A 19,967-nucleotide genomic window follows, 5' to 3' on the forward strand; every position below is an offset into this window, starting at 1 on the left:
AGAGAGGCAGAGACACAGGCAGAGGGAGAAGCAGGCTCCCCTCAGGAAGCCTGATGTGGGACTAGATCCCGTGACTCCAGGATCATGACCTGAGCCAAAGGCAGACGCTCAAACACTGAGCCACCCAGATGCCCTCTGTTTTTATTTTTAAGGTAGATGCTGTTTCTCTCCTTTTGTACATGAGATGAGTTTCAAAACCTTGCCAGAGATTTCAGAAGAGGCAGATTTAAACCCTGATGTGTTTGATTCCAAAGCACATTTTCTTTCTCCTAAGAATAGCCAATAAGTTTTGAGCATTTACTGTATTTGTCCAAGAACTGTTTTAAGTGATATGTCGATTTTTTCTTTTAAGCCTCACAACAATACTACGAGTGAGAAAACTGAGGTACAAAATGTTAAGTAACTTGCTCAGTGTTCTGCAGGTGGGAAGAAGCAGAGCTAGTCCAGCTTAGGAGTCCACACCCTTGACCTCTTTTGCCTTTTTTCTGAGTACATGTGCCTTTTCAAGGATTAGGCTTGATTCTGTCAAGGATACCTGGTAATTCCTAATAACTTTTGAGCCATGAGTCATGGAAACCAATTTCTCGCAGCTGGGTACTCTTGAGTGTCTCACCTCCAGTGATCCCTTCTTTTGTAATTGGATCATACCCTCTGTTTTGCTGCTGGAGTAAGTCGTTTGAGAAAGGTTTCTCAGTCAGTTAGTTCTAAGTAGTTTAGCTCATTTATTCCTGTGTGTGTGAACGTGTGTGCACACTTTATGAAATCCTTTGGACTCATTATTTTCCACAGAGTGAGAATGCATCCTTCATAGAACTCTCAGTTCTCGGGGCACCTGGGTGGCTCAGTGGTTGAGTGTCTGCCTTTGGCACAGGTCGTGATCCTGGGGTCCCAGGATTGATTGAGTCCTGCATGTGGCTCCTTGCAGGGAGCCTGCTTCTCCCTCTGCCTCTTTCTGTGTCGTTCTGTGTCTCTCATGAATAAGTTTAAAAAAATCTTAAGAAAAAAAAGAAATTTCAGTTCTCTTAAGCTCTCAAACTCCATCTTTAACATGGACTTTCTTTAAGGTTTAAATTTCAAAGAAGTGGTAATTCAACATTATTTAAACCATTTGTTGGGATTATAACTCATAACCTTCCTACTCTGAAAGTATTTGAAGTATATTAAAATAAAAGAAACCAATACCATGCGGATAAATACAAAACTCAAAACAACGGAGAACACAGGAGAGTTATACCAGAAACTTAAGATATTTTAGCTAATTGCTGTAGAGCATTTAATGCAGAATTTCCTAGCCAGCTGAGGCAACAGAGACATGTAACTGGTCAACTAGTTTTTATCATATGTTCAAAGAAGGTAAAGTCGTTTATTGGGGAGGATGGGTTACATTGACAGGCTAGTTGCCAACCCTTTTCTTCTTACAAGTTAAATCAAGTCTCAATAATACCCGGCTCACTCAGGTTTTGAAGTGCTGTGGTAGAGACTTTAAAGAATGCCACCGGTGGTCTTTAAAAAGGTGCCATGGCAGTGCAGTAATTATTGCTTAGTAACACTTAAATTTAGGCTTGCTGCTCTGGGGAAAGGCCAGGTTCTGTCTCACTCCCTCCTTTGTTCAGATCTGCTAAAGGTTACCCCCTTCCCTGAAGGTCCTGTCTTAATAGGACTTCCTCTCTTGGTACCTGCCTTATTCTCTTTCCCTGCACTGTCCAACATGGTAGCCAGTATCCAAATATGATAATTAAAATTAATGAAATTACATAAAATTGAAAAATTCAATTCTTTGGTCACAAGAGCCACGTTTTAAGAGCTCATTAGTCACATGTGGTTAGTGGTTAGTAGACAACACAGATACATCTTTGCAGAAAGTTCTATTGGGCAGTTTTTTTACCTGCTTTTACCCTGGCTTTCATTTTCTTTCTAGAACTTTTCCGACATTATGCCACATACTTATTAATTTATTTATATTCCACTAAAATATATGCTCCACTAGCAGAGATCTTTTTTCTAGAATATAGATCTTCAGTGCCTTAAGCACTTCAGTGGCTGTTATAGTTCTCTGTAAACACTTGTTGAGTGAATGAACAAATGAATAAATGTTACAGTTCAAATAAAACTATTTTTTAATGTCCTTAGGTGACTTAGTATGTTGTTCTGCTACAGTTTTTAAGATGAAAGAATGAAAATCCTATAACCAAGGACACATATTTTTAAGATAATAGGACATTATTAAATATACTAGCCAAACTTTTATTTCTTTAATCATTCATATTAGGAAGGATGATAAGTATGAAAATGCCACTTAACAGCTAATGTATTGTCCTGAACATGAAGGTAAAAAATATCAATTTTCTTTGGATTAAGAAGTCATGTGAGTAGAATGAGAAAGGAAAGAACTTACTATATAGCAAATTTACTGAGATTGGCAGGTAATTGAAAGCAGCTGTGCTACATTACAATGGACTATATGAAGGTAACATAGTACAATTAAATCATAATACATTCCAAAATTGTATAGAAATGTCAGTTTACTTGAATTAATTTCAAATGAAAATTATCCATGAAGTGATTGCAACTTAAAAGGAATTTGCTGTCTGAACGAAATATAACTAGAAGCATGACTACCCTAGGTTTGCCTATAAATAGACATTGAAGCTAGTTTTGTGATTTCTGCCAAGGATACAGCTTCAGTGGCCTTAAAAAAGATTGTTTGTCTTCTCTTGGGCCCAGCTTTGTCAGGACATACTTGGAATAGTTATGGAAGGAAGAAGGTACCTGGCAGAGCCAGACAAGTCTGGTAAATCTACTTAAACAATTAGCCAAATGATAGATGTCAGTTGGCATCATATCCCATTTTAGTTATTGACAGGAATTAGGTAAAGTAGGAGTGTTTTCTCCTTTACTCTCCCTTTCTAAAATGCAGATATTTTTTGAGTTATGTTAGTACTCAGTGGATTTGCAAATGCAGATCAGGGGCATCTATAGCCTGTGCAGTGTTGATACTATTTTTCTATTTCATGTGAAAAACACCAGGGTTAATGTCCTTGGATAACCTTGCATACTTACATTGGTTTTAAAATCTGGTCCAAAGAAGGGCCAAGTTCTTCACAAAAATAATGACTAACTTTGGAAATCCATATGGTCAGTTAAGGTTTCTGAGCTGCAGTAAGCATAAATTAAAAGAGTCATCAAAATGTTTATATTTGCAATTTCAATTCTTGATTCGTTTTTGAAAATATATTCTATGTATGTATCTGAAAAATTATTTCCTCTGGTGCTGGATCCAGAGTTCAATTTTTAAAACTTTATGTCAGGATTGGAAAGGCAAATTCACTTGTTATTAAGACTTTAGGGGTTGTTTTACCTATCAAGGGACCATTGCCTATGTGCTGAAAATAATATGAGAGCCATATTCTGAGTGCGTAAGTCTATTGATTTTACTCAGGCAGAATTTAGAAAATGGCCTTGTAGTTTGCTGTACAAAGAAGTGGAAAAGTATGTTTTAAATAGGAAGCTAGCTGAGGTGCTTGACACACAGTTCATGCTAATTGTAACTGTATAGTCAGGGTTCCCTTGTTAGGGTGAGGGTCTGGTAAAGACTTCACCAGGTCATCACAGGGAAATTGCCAAATCTCTCCCCTCCAAAGGCATTCTAATGGGTAATGAATTTAGACCCGACCTCACCAAATCTGACCATTACTGATGGAAAAGCAAAGTAAAATCATTTGTGAAGATAATTTTTCATCTGTTCATGAGTCTATATGCTTACTACAAATAGAAATTTGAATACTCAAGTAAGAATTTCTTTCTGTTCAGAGACTTAACAAGCCAAATGCCAAGAGTGTTCTACACTGAACAGATGAACATCCATCTATCCATCCATCCTGAAATGTTTCTCTTCTCAGTTGATGCTTAGGAACCATGTTTTGATTTTGATCCATGTAGAGATTTTAAAGAAGATAGTTTATTGAGACAGAGGTTTGCAGGTTATTATTTCTCTAAATTTTTGTTCTATGAATAAAATTTGAAGAAGTCTTTGAAATAATTAAATCATACTGTGTCCTTCTAATAAGTATTAAGACTATGTAAATACTATTTCTTATCATACTTTGGCATATTAATTTTGTATTCCATTGATAACTCTTACCTGATAATTCATTGATTACTTGGTGTTTGTCAAATTCTGATATATTTTATCTTCATCATTCCTACTACACTTATTAATTAGAATTCTATTGTAAAGAAGAGCTATTCCTTCTTCCTTCATTTATTCAGTTATTGTATCAATGTGGATTCACAACTATATTATTCTATAGATTATAATTCATTACTACAGTTATTTATTTTATTGCCCAAATTATCCCAGACTTGGCCATTGGTAGCCCCTCCTGATAAGCTCTTGCATCCTTTGACAGATCCCTACTATTTTTTTTAAAGCATTTTGTTATTTACTCTTTGGCAGCACAAGATGTATGAAGTTCATTCATTTTGCTGTAGCTTGAGAATGGATCATTTCTTCAAAGAACCCTAATTCTTTTTTGTTGGAGATTGATATTTAGAAACAAAATCCAGGTGCAGGTATGCTCATTGCTGCTGAGATGTTCTGGCTTTTGGGCTTCTCAGTGGCCTGTCTGTGCATGTATATGCCCACACATAAACGTCTCTCTCCATCTATCTATGAATATTTAACTACCTATTAATTTTTTTAAAAATTTTTATTCATTTATGATAGTCACACAGAGAGAGAGAGAGGCAGAGACACAGGCAGAGGGAGAAGCAGGCTCCATGCACCGGGAGCCCGATGTGAGACTCGATCCCGGGTCTCCAGGATGGCGCCCTGGCCAAAGGCAGGCGCCAAACCGCAGCGCCACCCAGGGATCCCTTAACTACCTATTAAAGACTGTAAATTCATCTCGATACTTCTAATTACAGCTCAATATATTAGTTTCTTTCTAGAATTTTCCCTTTCCTTATTTGTAACTTTCTCCAACAGTGAGAAACCTGGCATTCATTACTGATAATATAATTAGTTATTTGCTCAACCCTAGTATTCATATAAAGACGTTTTTAGAATTGTGATCCCATAATCCCTATGAGAATTTACAACTTGACTACAGTAGTTGGGTATGGTTCTTTTTGTCTTTCCCAAATTACTCAGGCCAGATTTTTTCTTCTCCAACCCTTTCAGTGTGGTTAAGTTGTTCATTTGTGGTACAGCTAGGAACATTTGTTACTGTTTGTGTTCTGCATGGGGTCCCCTGATATACAGAGGTTGGTTTTTGTTATTATTTACTTGAAAGATATGTGAAACATAACTATAGTTCTGAGAGTCAGACCTGTATGAAAAGGCTTGCTCTGGAAGGAACCCCCATCCCTTATATCACATTTCATACCACCCCCCCATTTCCACTCACTCCCTGTGGCTTACCAATTTCATTAGTTTCTGGTTTATTCTGTATTTCTTTTTGCACAAATATGTAGATATAGACATTTTCTCATACAGTGAGTACATTTCCATGTGTTTGGAGGGGTTTGTTTTGTTTTCTTGTAGTACTGGGCCATTTGAATGCCATTTGGGGATTGTTTTCTCTTCAGGGCGCTGTTCATAATTGGTGCATTCTTACTGCTAATGCATCAGAAAGCTAATGAAGCCATTATTTTCTTCCTTGAAAAATGTTTTCGGGATTTTTTTTCTAGAATGAAAGTGAGAATGTGAATTTTGATGATCTCATTAGCACTGTTTTCCTTAATAGGATCAGCTTAAGAAAACAGTAACATAAAACAAGCAGTGTTTTTCTTTAACTCATATATATTTTTATAAAGAAATTTAAAATTTTTCTTTCCCCTTATAAACTGAATTTGAATTATTTCAAATATCAGAACAGTTAGATTGTTGCATAAAATGTGTTGTTTTGCCTCTGGAAGTCTTGTAGAGTAGCAATTCTAAAATATACAATATACAAAACAAAACATTTCCCGGAGTCTGTCTCAATAATGCTATGGTGCATTTCATCTAGCACTCTTTCTTTCTTTCTTTTTTTTCCCCAAATACTCTGCAGGCCTTTGGGCAATCCTTCTCCATCCACCGGAAGGTTGCTGAGGATGGAGAGACTCGAGAGGAAACACTTCTGCAGGAGTCTGCATCGAAGGAAGCTTACTACCTGGGGAAGATCTTGGAGATGCAGAATGAACTGAAACAGAGCCGGGCCGTGGTCACCAATGTCCAGGCAGAAAATGAGAGGCTGACAGCCGTCGTGCAGGATCTGAAGGAGGTAAACAGCAAATTCCCTGTGAGAGCTTTATGTGAGAGAGAAATAAGATTCCTTCTAGGAGAGAGGAATAAAACTTGTTCTTGATCAGAGGAGCTGTCTTAAACAAAAAGCACATAATAATGATGCTAGTGATTTTTCTTGTTTAGTGAAATAACAGCTTGTTCTGAGATGAGCTTTTCTCTTATTATAAGTTAAGAGTTAAAGTCTCTTTATTGAGTAGTTGGGAATTGGCCTTGTTATTTTTGCAAAGGTTTAAAAAAATAATGTGACCTTAGCACTTCCTCTCCCCTCTACCTGTTTTAATACAAGGTGGAGAAGAACAGTTGGCTGTGATGCTCTGTATCAGCACTAATTCAAAATGACAGTAGTGTTAGCTCAGGACTCTTCTCACTGGGGAATGAGACCCCAAGGGAATGTCTGTAGGGTCGTAGAGTCTGGAGGTGCAGATGCCATAAGCCCTTTTTCTGGTTTTAGAGAAGGCAGCAGATTATAGCTGATGTGAATTAGGTCCAGGAGCCTCCCTGGTCCCTGCACTCACTATTTCTCTTCAGGTTTCCCAGGGTAGCATGACATGCCAGGTCATTTTCAGAATCTCAGAGTCATTCTTCAGTGGAGGGGTGATACTGGGAACAACTTTATACACCATACCCTTTTAAGAGCATTTTTGGAAACTTCACTCCATTTTTTGATGAGAAAACTATAGAAGAGGTGAAGATGTCCTTTAATTCTTACAGCAGTGTGGGAGATTGACAAACCAAGTGGGCTTATTAATTGAGCATTTTAGTAATACAAAAAAGAAGGATGAAAAAATCATTAAAGATTATGAAATATAAGAGAAATGACCCACTGATATTTTTCTCCTGAAATTAGTAACATATTACAAATACATATTAGATACAGTACATTGTCCTAAATTTATTGGAATTTAATCAATAATTATATTGATTACATTTACATTTACACATGTCCATATAACATGCATTAAATGCACATTGGCAATAAGTTTTCTATTTTACATAGCTCATTCTCTCTGGACATGCCCAAGTACAGCAGTATGACTTCTAGAAACCGAGGAGCCAACCAAGTGGAAGTTAGTGCTGGGTACTGAGAAGAACAGGACAGTTTTTGGGATACGCTGCCTCATTTCCCTCTGATGCAAGTGATTGTTAAAAACTGAGATCCTCTCTAGTCCTGTATTTGATACACCTATAAGTGTTGGGTGTGGGCCATCATTGGCTTACCTTTTGTAGTCCTGGATGCTGCTCTCCTGAGGAATCACCATTCACCCTTTCAGCCCCAGGCTTTTCTTTAAGACGGGCATCCACTACAGAAGTGGACCCTAGGTCATGTAGGGCCATCAGCTACCATTCTGGATCAAACAAGGCCCCGAACATCCACAGAGGGCAGCCTCAGAAGCCATGAGCAGCAGGTTTGTGTGGCAAGTTGGCAGAAGGGCTGTGATATGGGCAATGCACACACACAGGTGGTTTGTGGAGCATGACTTCAGCTAATGAGTCAAGCAGTCTTGATCGCTAGTTGGATGGATCCTCGGAAAGCTATACATCTCCACTGTGCATGGCAGCTACAGCTGAGGAATGAGCAGTGGGGGTTGGCAAAGGGCAGAAAATTCACAGACGTTTCTCTGTTGAGGCATTACAGTGACAACTGACGAAGCATCCTCACTATGTAAGCAGTGTTTGAGTGCCATTTTCCAGCGAAGAGATTTAGGATAACCAGCAGGAGTTGGTAATTAAGAGTGAGGATGTAAGTTAGGAATGAACTGAAGCAACAGAGAAAAAAAAAAGTTTTGAGGAGCCATCCATTCAGGTCAGTTCTCTGATTTTAGTGAGCATTAGAGTCACCTAGAGAATGCATCCAACCATGAACCCCGGGGTCCACCCCCAGAAATCATGATCCTGGAGGTCTAGGTAGAGCTCAAGAATTTGCGTTTCTCACACGTTCACACCAGGTGATACTGTGGCTGCTGCTCTGGAGACCATCCTTTAAGAACTACTAATTTAAACTTTTTGGCTGGCCCAAAATTAGGGAAGGGAGTATTATAAGGCTCACAATTTCGGGAACTGCTGAATGAATCATTGAGTTATAATCCTCTATATCTATACATTTTCAGTATTGATTTGCAGGAAGAGGATGACTTGCTTCATCCAAATTTATGTATTTTTAATCTAATGTAAACATAAAGCAATCTAGACTATGAGTGTATTCATTCAGGTTTATTAATTAACTAAAAAAAAAAAAACAGGCTGTCAGTTTCTTGGGTTTTCAAGTGTGGTAATATATTTGTTGGTGTTCTTTCTAGTTGGCTGGAAGCTATTGGTATTACTACAGTCGGAGGACTGCTGGTTTTCCTCCAGGCCTCATATTTTAATGTACCTAGTAAAATTATTAGCACTTAGAACCTAGTACATTTGTAAAAGGAGAAAAGGAATAAATTGTATTGTTTGGAATGTTGATACAGGGATCCCTGGGTGGCGCAGCGGTTTGGCGCCTGCCTTTGGCCCAGGGCGCGATCCTGGAGACCCGGGATCGAGTCCCACGTCAGGCTCCCAGTGCATGGAGCCTGCTTCTCCCTCTGCCTGTGTCTCTGCCTCGCTCTCTCTCTCTCTGTGACTATCATAAATAAATAAAAATTAAAAAAAAAAGAGGAATGTTGATACAGACTTTTTAATTGAGGTATAATTGACATATAACATTATATTAGTTTCAGGTGTACAGCATAATGATTTGATATTTATATTGTGAAATTATCACCACAATAAGTCTAGTTAATGTCCACCACCTTACATAGTCACACAAATATTTTTCTCTTGGGGCATTTGGGTAGTACAGATGCTTAAATGTCTGACTCTTTGTTTTGGATCTGGTCATGATCTCGTATGAGGTTGTGAGATCGAGCCCCACATCTAGCTCCATACTCAGCACAGAGTCTACTTGAGATTCTTTCTCTCTCTCTCCTTCTGCCCCTCCCCCAACTCTTGTGTGCACACTCCTGCACTTGTGCTCTCTCTCTCTCTGTCTCTAAACTAAATAAATAAAATCTTGAAAAAAAAATGTTTCCTGTAATGAAACCTCTTAAGATCTATTCTCTTAGCAAATGTGTAGTGGAGTATTATTAACTATAGTCACCATGCTGTACATTATATCCCCATGACTTATTTATTTTATAACTGGAAATTTATATTGATATAGACTTTTGATTTCTGGTGTTAAATTTAAATTCCAGATTTGTTTTCATTGTAGGCTCATTTTTATTTATTTATTTTTGTACTCTGAGCATTGATTGATGCATAATGATTAGGGGAGAGATCATGAAACAAAAAATTCATGACCTGATAGACCATGAGAAATACACAAGGGTAACCAATGCAAAATGTAGTAAATCATTAGCTTGACAGATGCTATGTGAATTTAAGTAATGGAATCACTTTTATTTACTGAAAGTAAATTATTTACTCTTTATATACTCATCTCTTATTTCAGTAGGATTATTGGCACTAGCCAAGGTTTGTGTGGTGTGTATTTTATGGAAGTTTTGCACATTGTTTGTAATTGTGTGTAATTCCAAGATCAAATTCTCCATGTGAATTTAAGTAATGGAATCACTTTTCTTTACTGAAAGTAAATTATTTACTCTTTATATGCATAGCATATAGTAAATGCTGTACATATTAAACATATAGAAAATGTAGTACATATTAAACATAAACTGTTATCATTAATAACTTGTATTGTTGAAGAGATCTCTTATTATGTTGATTCATATTCTTAGATTAAAGAAACATTAAATACCTCTTTGAATTTATTGCCTTGAAAGTTCTTTCTTTTAAATGAATCAGGCAGTAGAAATTACAATGTGTTTTTTTGTTCCTGCTTTGGTTGTTAAGAAGTTCCAGGACTTGGGTGGCTCAGTGGTTGAGAGTGTCTGCTTTTGGCTCAGGTTGTGATCCCGGGGTCCTGGGATCAAGTCCCATGTCAGGCTCCCTGCCTATGTCTCTGCCTCTCTCTCTGTGTCTCTCATTAATAAATAAATAAATAATCTTAAAAAAAAAAAAGTTCCAGGACTATGTTTAACTGTAAAGACTAAGATTTTCTATATAATTCTTCCCATTTTTATCATCCTTAATTGTATATGTATCTTTAATGATAAACAGCTTTAAATAATTTTTTGAGGGATAACTGGGTGGCTCACTTTGTTAAGCCTCTGACTTGGGCTCAGGTCATGATTCCAGGATCCTGGGGAGCCTGCTTCTCCCTCTCCCTCTGTCTCCTCCTCCCTGCTCATGTTCTGTTTCCTTTTCTCTCAAATAAATAAATAAAATCTTTAGAAATAATAATAATACTTTTTTGAAGTATGGAGAGTATAAAGAAAAAATATCACCTTAACCAAAGTACCAAATTAGGAGTTCCGACAGGGCCAGTAATAGAGGGGAAAAAACCCTTGGGTTGCCTTGCTCATTTTGGTGTGAGCTTAAAGAGAACAGATAGATTACTATAGTGCCTAAGCAGATATTTAGTAAACAATTTTGATTTTCATTTTTTTCTCTTTAATCCGTTAGGTGTAACATGTAGAACATAGTCTAAATAGGTGGTTTTAAACAACATTTAATTGAACACCTACTTTGTACTATATTAAAGTAACATCCACATTGATGAAATCATAAAATAGGATAATGAAATTTTTAATACTACTGAATACTCTGTTGTTAACAAGTAAAGTAAGTCAGAATTTACTGCAATATTTTACAAACTATGCAATGCAATTTTACCAGTATTCCTAACCAGAATTGGTGTATATGCGAAAAGGAGATGTCAAGAAAGGTAGACTCCTTTAGGTAGAATGCAGAAGATTGGAGTTATAAAATGGACTATTGACCTTAGTAGAGATTAAGCCTATCCTTTCAAGTACAAATAACATTGGCTGCTGGGCAATGTGCCAGGCACTGTTCTAAATTCTTTCCATGGATTAACTTGCTGAATCCTTATGATACCCTGTTGAGGTAGGTTCTATTACTATACCATTCCATTTTTTTTTAACAGGGCACGTAAATCACAGAGAAGTCACATAACCTGTCCAAAGCACATCAAGCTGGTAGCAAGCCAGGATCTGAATTCAGAAAGTGGCTCTGATCTAGACACTCTCTGTCATGTCACTGTACTGCCAAGAGTCTTTCTCTCCTCTGAGTCTTGCCTCAAGCTAATGAAATTTCTGGCAAAATATATGAAGCTTTAGTACATTATCTAAATTTATAACTTATTAGAATGTTATTATTAGCCTTTTGTTGGGATGTGGCCATTTTGTATTTTAAAAACTGCTTAATCCCTATGATATTTTTTAAAAAGCTTTATTTGAGGGACACTCAGTGGTTGAGCGTCTGCCTTCATCTCAGGGCGTGATCTCAAAGTCCCAGGATCAAGTCCCATATTGGGTTCCTTGCATGGAGCCTGCTTCTCCTGTCTCTGTCTCTCTCTGTGTCTCTCAGGAATAAGTAAATAAAATCTTTTAAAAAAATAATAAATAAAAAAAGGATTTATTTGAGAGAAAGAAGAGAATCTGGAGCAGACTCTCTGTTTGAGCATCAGAAAGCCCAATGTGGGGCTCGATCCCATGACCCTGAGATCATGACCTGAGCCAAAACCAAGAATGAGATGCTCAGCTGACTGAGTCACCCAACTGTCCCAATCCGTATGATTTAAGAAAAAAATTCTTTAAGTTTTATTTACTTAGGTAATCTCTATACCCAACATGGGGCTTGAACTCACAACCCCAAGATTAAGAGTCACACACTCTTCTAACCGAACCAGCTGGGTGCTCCAATCCATATGATTTTTATTACATTTGAGGCTCTACTGTTTTCCTTCATTGGAATACACAACCGAATTTCATAATATACCAGTGGCTCAATTTCTAGAAACCTGATAATTGCCAATATTTTAGGAATATATCAAATCCATCATAAGGAATCCATATCTATGAACTTTTTAGGGCAGGAAGGCTCTTAATGATTATGTGGTAAAGACTACTCCCAGATTAACAGTTCTTTCTCTGGTATCCCCAAATGGTCATGTAGCCTTTACTCAGACATTCCCAGCACTGTGGAGAAGATAAACTGTGAGTCCTTTCAAGGAAGGAACTGTGCTTCATCTGTCATTTATCTTTGAATCCCCAGCACCCAGCACAGTGCATTGCCAAAAGCAGACATTAAAAAATGTTTGTTGACTTGAACTGAAAGAACATGCTTTGGGAGTTAGCTACTCCTAGGTTTGAACTCCAGCTGTGCCACTTAACCAACTGTGTGATATACTTTTGTTTTCTAAGCTTCACTTCCTTAATTCCAACCTGGAGGTAGTAATACTATCGAGCAGGTCCTGTGCGAAATGCCAGGAGTTGCTAAATAACTGTTTATTCCCTTTTTTACAGCTTCTTCCCAAGGCTACTCACCGTGTTGCTTGGCAGCTCTAATTGTTAAACTGCTCTTTTTTATTAAATGAAAAGTTGACTCCCTGTAATTTTCACCACCTGCCCATATTTCTAGCCTCTGGATCTACAGAGAATATTTTTTTTAGTTTCTTATTCCACTTGACAATTTTAGCCTATGCCTAATAACTTTATATATTTGCAAAGAACTATCTGAGTCTTTTTCAGACTAAACATATCTGAATCCATTAGTATTTCTTTATGTGATATGGTTTCAGGTTGCCTTACTTTCTTAGACTGGCATCCAGTGTCTCTTAAAAATGTGTGTCTGCTTTTAAAAAACATACTATTTAATGTCTTTATCCCTGCTATATATATATCCTTGAAATTTTGTATCATTGGAACTAGATTTTGAGATTCTCATTTTAGCATTTTAATTTCTTTGGATTTTCAACTTCGCAGTCATACATTTATTCACTTAACAAAGGTCTCTTAAGTATTTGCCATGAGCCAGATGCTTGGGGTACATCAGTGAACAAAAAATTCAATGATGAGTGGTTGTTTTCAATGTTAAAACAGCTAACCATATTTAGAAACCATTTCCTTCTATTCCTTACTATCTGAGGAAATAGAGAGTAAGTTGTGTTTTAGACAGTGTATGTGACAGACTGAATGCGTGCCCCCCGCCCCTGCCAAACATTTATATATTGAAACTAATCTCCAGTGTGATAGTATTTGGACATGAGGTTTTTAGAAATGATTATGTCATGAGGATGGGGCTCTCATGAATGGGATTGGCACCCTCACAAAAGAAGACTTGCCTAGCCCCTTCCACTATGTGAGGACACCACAAGAAGATGGCCATATCTGAGCCAGGAGGAAGGATCTCACGTGACACTGAACCTGCCTATGCCTTGATCTTGGACTTCTCTAGAACTGTGAGAAATAAATGTTTGTTGTTTAAGCCACCCATTCTATGGTATTTTGTTATAGCAGCCGAATGGACTAGGACAACATATAATATTTTGTATATTATACTCATCTTAATCTCTTATTAAAACTACAAATATGTTGTACTTGTGGTGACTAAGTGAAAATCATCCTCCATACAGCCAGATTAGATGTCATGACCTCAGCCAGTAAGCACATATTCACTTTATTCCAAGGAGAGCCCTTTAGCTACTCTTTAAAAATATATTTGCTGGGGATCCCTGGGTGGCTCAGTGGTTTGGCACCTGCCTTTGGTCCAGGGCGTGATCCTGGAGTCCTGAGATCAAGTCCCACGTCGGGCTCCCAGCATGGAGCCTGCTTCTCCCTCTGCCTGTGTCTCTGCCCTCTCTCTTTTTCTCTATGTCTATCATGAATAAATAAATGGAATCATATATATATATATATATATATATATATATATATATATTTGCTTGTTTTGTAAATAGGCAGTTTGGTAATAGGGTAGAATTAGAAACCAGGAAATGTGATTTCACATCTTAACTGTTTCACCAGTTATGTGATTAAACTTTTTCATTTCCCATATAAATATTAGAATAACACATATTCTGCTCCCCATGATTTTGATAAGGATAAAATATTTTCATAAAAATGCTTTATAAGAAAGAAATGATTGTTATTTACTGTTTGGTAATCAGACTTAATAGCAAGACAAACAATAAATTAGAAAGATGTATTGGAGATTCAGGAAAGGCCCCAGCACCTTCTGATAGTAGTAAGAATAATGCTTGAAATCCTGACACCAAAAGAGGAAACAACACATATTTTAAAACTTGTAGATTGAGAGAGGAGAGCTGTCTAGGTATTCTTACTATTGGTGTAACATAGCTTTTCATATATGGCTCCTTCTTGAAAGGGTCATCACTTTATTAGTATAACATCAAATGTGCTTACAGATGACCCAGGTCATGGCAACAAGATTAAATTATTTTAGGTACCATAAACAAATATCCCTATTATCATTATTAGGAATTTGAAAGCAGAGTTTAATACCATACAGACAATTCACCTTTGAATACTTATGATTTGATTATGTCTTTGGGAAAAATAAGTTACATAAGTGGGTTTGTATGTAGGACTAGTTTAAAATTTTAAGCTGATAGAATTTGGGGGGGGTGTATAGTTCTGTGAATTTTAACACATAAATAGTTTCATGTAACCACAGCCACAATCAAGATGCAGAACAATTTTATCACCTTAGAACATCCCCTGTGCTGTGCTACTCCTTTGAAGTCATACCCTCCCCCACTCAATTTCTAATAACCAATCATCTGTTCTCAATCACTATAGTTTTATCTTTTCAGGAATGTCATGTAAATGGACTTATACAGCGTGTAACCTTTTGAGATGGAGTCTTTTCTCTCAGCATAATGCCTGTGAGATTCATCTAAGTATTTACATATATCAGTAAATGTTCCTTTTTGTTGTGGAATAGGATTTCACTGTATGGATTATACTGTAGTTTGGGTGGTTTTTTGTTTGTTTTGTTTTGTTTTCTTTTGTTTTTTAGATTTTATTTATTTATTCATGAGAGACACAGAGAGAGGGAGAGAGAAAGGCAGAGACACAGGCAGAGGGAGAAGCAGGCTCCAAGCAGGGAGCCCGATGTGGGACTCCATCCTGGGTCTCCAGGATCACGCCCTGGAGTGAAGGTGGTGCTAAACCGCTGAGCCACCTAGGCTATCCTGTAGTTTGTTTGTTTGTTTGTTTGTTTGTTTGTTTTTAATCAATTCACTTATTGAAGAACATTTGGTTTGTTTCCAGATTTTGGCAGTTCCAAGCAGAGCTGTTACATACATTCTTGTACATTTATATTTTTGTGTACGTTGTAAGTTTTCATTTCTCTAGGTAGGATAAATAACAAGGAGGGTAGGAATTCTTGGTTAGATGGTAAGTGTATGATTCACTTTCTCAGAGTGGCTCTACCATTTTGCATTTCTGCTAACAGTTTGTAAAAGTTCTAATTTCCCTTCATCCTTTCCAGCACATGACATTATCAATATTTTTAGTTTTAGTCATTCTGATAGGTTTGTAGTAGTATCTCGTCATGATTTTCTCACATTTCCCTAATGGCTAATAATATTGAACATCATTTCATGTGTTTAATTGCCTTCTGTATATCCTCCTTAGTAAGGTTTCTGTTTGAGGCTTTTTTCCATTTATTAATTGTGTTATTTCTCTTCATAGGTAAGTTTTGAGAATTATTTATATATTCTGAATGCAAGACCTTTGTAAGATAAGCAATTTGCAAATGTTTTCTCTTAGTATTTGGCTTGTCTTTTCATTCTCTTTAGAGTATCTTTTGCAGAATGCAAAATAACACTTGTCCTATTTGATAAAGTCTAATGTTTCAAAAAAAATTACTAGAGGTGGGAGTGGGTGCAATGAGTTAAGGGAGTCAAAAAGTACAAACTTGCAGTTATAAAAAAAAGTCATGAGGCTGTAATGTATAGCATGGCAACTATAGTTAATAATACTGTATTGCATAGTTGAAAGTTGCTAAGAGTAGATCTTGAAAATACTCATCACGCACACACAATTCTGTATGTATGGTGATGGATGCTAACTATACTTATTGTGGTGATCATTTCACAATGTGTACAAATATGGAATCATTATGTTATTTACTTAAAACTAATATAATGGGGGATCCCTGGGTGGCTCAGCAGTTTAGCGCCTGCCTTTGACCCAGGGCGTGATCCTGGAGACCCGGGATCAAGTCCCACATTGGGCTCTCTGCGTGGAGCCTGCTTCTCCCTCTGCCTGTGTCTCTGCCTCTCTCTTTCTCTCTCTGTGCCTCTCATGAATAAATAAATAAAATATTTAAAAAAAATAAAAATAAAATGAATATGTCATATGTCAATTATACCTCAAAAATAATAATAAATTTTATGTATCATGCTTTTAATATCAGATTTAAGAACACTTTTCTATTCCCAAGTCATGAGGATTTTTTCCTATATTTTCATCTCAAACAAAGCTTTGTAGCTTTAAACTTAGTTCTATGATCCCTTTGACTTAATTTTTGTGTATTCATACCTTATAGTATGATGTTTAAGATGAGGTTCTTTTTTTTTTTTTTTTTTTTTTTGCATATAAGCATCTGATTGTTCCACCACTATTTGTTAAAAAGACTGTCTTGCTTGAATTGCCTTTGCACCTTTGTTGAAATCAATTGGCTATATTTGTTGGGTCTATTTCTAGACTCTCTGTTCTGTTGATTTATGTGTCCATCCCTTTACCAATACCACACTGTCATGATGAAGTCATAGAGGTAACAGGAAGCCAAATCATGTAGGGTCTCATAAACCAATGAAAGGATTTTGGCTTTTGCTTTTAGTGAAATGGGCTGTTATTGGAAAATGTTGAGTGAAGGAATGACATGACTTTAATGAGGCAAAGATAAAAGTAGGAAATTTTTGTAGTCAGCCAGATTTGAGAAGATTGTGGTTTTGGCCAGAATGATAGGTAGAGGTGGTGAAAAGAGGTCATATTCTGAATGTATTTTGAGAGTGGAGTCAACATAACTTTTTAATGTGTTTAATGGAGTCAACATAACTTTTTAATGTGTTTAATGGAGTCAACATAACTTTTAATTCTTAATAGAGACTAAGAAATAAAGAGGAGAAAGGATGTCTCCAGTCTAAAGTTTTAGCTTGACTAACTTGAAAAATAGAATTAGGGATCCCTGGGTGGCGCAGCGGTTTGGCGCCTGCCTTTGGCCCAGGGCGCGATCCTGGAGACCGGGGATCGAATCCCACATCAGGCTCCCGGTGCATTCTCCCTCCGCCTGTGTCTCTGCCTCTCTCTCTCTCTCTGTGACTATCATAAATAAATAAAAAATTAAAAAAAAAAAAGAAAAATAGAATTATCTCCATATCATGGGGAAAATGTCAGATGAAAGAAGTTTTAGGAGTGAAGATTTGAACTTCAGTTTTAAATGTATTGAATTTTAAATTTTGATTAGACCTCCAAGGGTAGAATATGGGTGGGTGGTGGGAGATGAAGGCCTAGAGTTTGGGAGAGACTTAGGGATAGAAATATAATTTGTGGAATTATCAGCAGAAACATGCAATTTAAAGAATATCAGTGAGATCATCAAGACTGGAAATATAGATAGGAAAGGAAGAGACCTAAGAACTGAGCCCTAGACCACCTCAGCCCTGTGAAGTTGGGAACAAGAAAGGAAACTAGCAAAGAAGACTAAAAATCATAGTAGGGGTAGAAAGAAAATAAAGAATGGTTCCTGGAAGCCAAATGAAGAAAGTGCTATCTCTGAAGGAAGTTATCAACAGTGCAAATGCTGCTAATAGGTCAAACAAGATGAGGAAACTGAATATACTGTTGAGTTTAGCATCAGTCATCTCAGTGAGAGAGATTTCTATGGAGTGGTGGAAGCAAAAGTCTGATTTAGAGTAGGTTTAAGAGAGAATAGAAGGAGAGGAGTTAGAGACAGAATAAAGGCAACTTTTTTTTTTTTTTTTTTTTTTTAGTTAATTGTTTGCAAAGAAGACCAAAGAAATGAGAAGGTAGCTTGGGGACAAAATAAACTCAAGAGAGAGTTGTTGGGTTTTGTTCTTTTTTTTTTTTAAGATAAAAGAAATAATGTTAACAGTGTATGTGAATGCTGATTGCTGATGGGTAACCTAGCAGGGAGGGAAATTTTAATGATTTAAGAGGAAAAGGGGAGAATGCCTAGAACAATTGATTTCCTTGATTGAAGGAGAGAGGAATGGAATCTGGTGCAAAAAATGGAGGGATTGCCTTTAAAAAGGAGCAAAAAAGGGGGTGACTAGGTGGTTCAGTGGTTAAGTGTCCAGCTCTTGACCTCAACTCAGGTCTTGATCTCAGGGTTATGAGTTCAAGCCCTACACTGCACTCCATTCTGGGTGTGGAACCTACTTTAAAAAATGCTGATTTGGGGGTGCATGGATGGCTCAGTTGGCCAAGCATCTGACTCTTGATTTCAGTTCAGGTCATGATCTCAGGGTCATGAGATCGAGCCCTGGGTCATGAGATCAAGCCCTATATCAGGCTCTGCACAGGGTTTGGAACCTGCTTAAGATTCTCTCTCTCTCTCTGTTCCCCTCTCACCTCTCTCCTCCCTGTGCACACTCTCTCTCTCAAAAAGAAAAAAAAGAAAAAAAGAACAGGGAAGTTTCATCTATGGCAATGCCTGGAAAAGCAGAGTATGTGGCTGCAGATGTAGGTACTTCAGTAGGTGTGAGTGAAGAGTCTATAAATACTCTTCAGGCTGCTTCACTTTCCTCACTGAAGCAGGAAGCAAGGTCAACAGCTGAGAAAGCAGATGGGGAAGTGTTAGGGATTTGAAGAGAAAGGAGTGGTAAGGTAGTACCTGGGAATGAGTCACTAAGGTAGGAGCATGAGTATGAGTGGCTGAAGCAGGGGAAAGATGTCCCTCAAGAAGAGGAATTCCAGGAATCAAGATCATCTATGCACATATTGAGAATGCCAGGAATTAAAACCAGACCAGACGTTCTAGAGATATTGACCAGAAGCCTGGAACTAAAGTCTTGGAAAAATGAGGGGGGATGAGCTGGTGTGTGGGAGGTGACAGTATCAATGCTGGTAATGGATATAGGGTCATATATAAGGTTTAGTATATAGGGTTTAGTCCTACCCTGCTGCTACAACCTTGTCCCAGTAGAAGCTATGATTATTTGGTTTCTCCAAAAAATGTATATATTTATCAGCTTAAGAAGAAAATCTCCTAATGATTTGAGATTTGAAGCATAAGAATTTAAGGGGAGGTAGGAGGGAGACTGCTCTGAAAGCAACCATGTGGAGCAAAAGGGGCACCCATCTCACCTCCAGGCCAGCACTTGAGAGGGTTGCAGGGGAAACTGTCCCCAGGGGAGAGTCAAGTTTCCATTAAAGCGAGGTAAGGAGTGCATTATACACATCTGTAAAAACGATATGATGCCTGCTGTAATCCCATATGCTCAGAGTCAGTGGATATCCATTACAATGTATGTATTATTATAAAGAGCATATAAACCTAATTTCTCTTTTTAAGGGTTGGAGATATGTTTTCCATGATTTCAGAAGTTGGGTTATTATATTTGTCAATGAGAAATAATACAACAGCTATCGAATAGTTCTGAAAATGATGTCAGTTGATCTTTATTAAAAAATATTGTTGGCCTCTTGAGATTATTTTAGAGAGGTAGTAAGGACCTGCATCTTTATAATCCCAAATATTTTGAGGGCAATTTAGAAAATGAAAGCATATGTAA

At 37.2% G+C, this 19,967-nt stretch overlaps 1 protein-coding gene across 5 annotated transcripts in view; it reads left to right on the plus strand.

The window, feature by feature from the left end:
* BICD1 (BICD cargo adaptor 1) overlaps positions 1–19,967 on the plus strand; it is a 256,755-nt gene that overhangs the window by 116,797 nt on the left and 119,991 nt on the right. For all 5 annotated transcript variants that reach the window (XM_041735906.1, XM_041735907.1, XM_041735909.1 and 2 more), the window contains exon 3: positions 6,054–6,266. In XM_041735906.1, the coding sequence (XP_041591840.1) occupies positions 6,054–6,266 (213 nt within the window). The remainder of the gene's footprint in view (positions 1–6,053; positions 6,267–19,967) is intronic.

This window comes from Vulpes lagopus, chromosome 21, assembly GCF_018345385.1.
Source record: "Vulpes lagopus strain Blue_001 chromosome 21, ASM1834538v1, whole genome shotgun sequence".
Classification (NCBI taxonomy): domain Eukaryota; kingdom Metazoa; phylum Chordata; class Mammalia; order Carnivora; family Canidae; genus Vulpes; species Vulpes lagopus.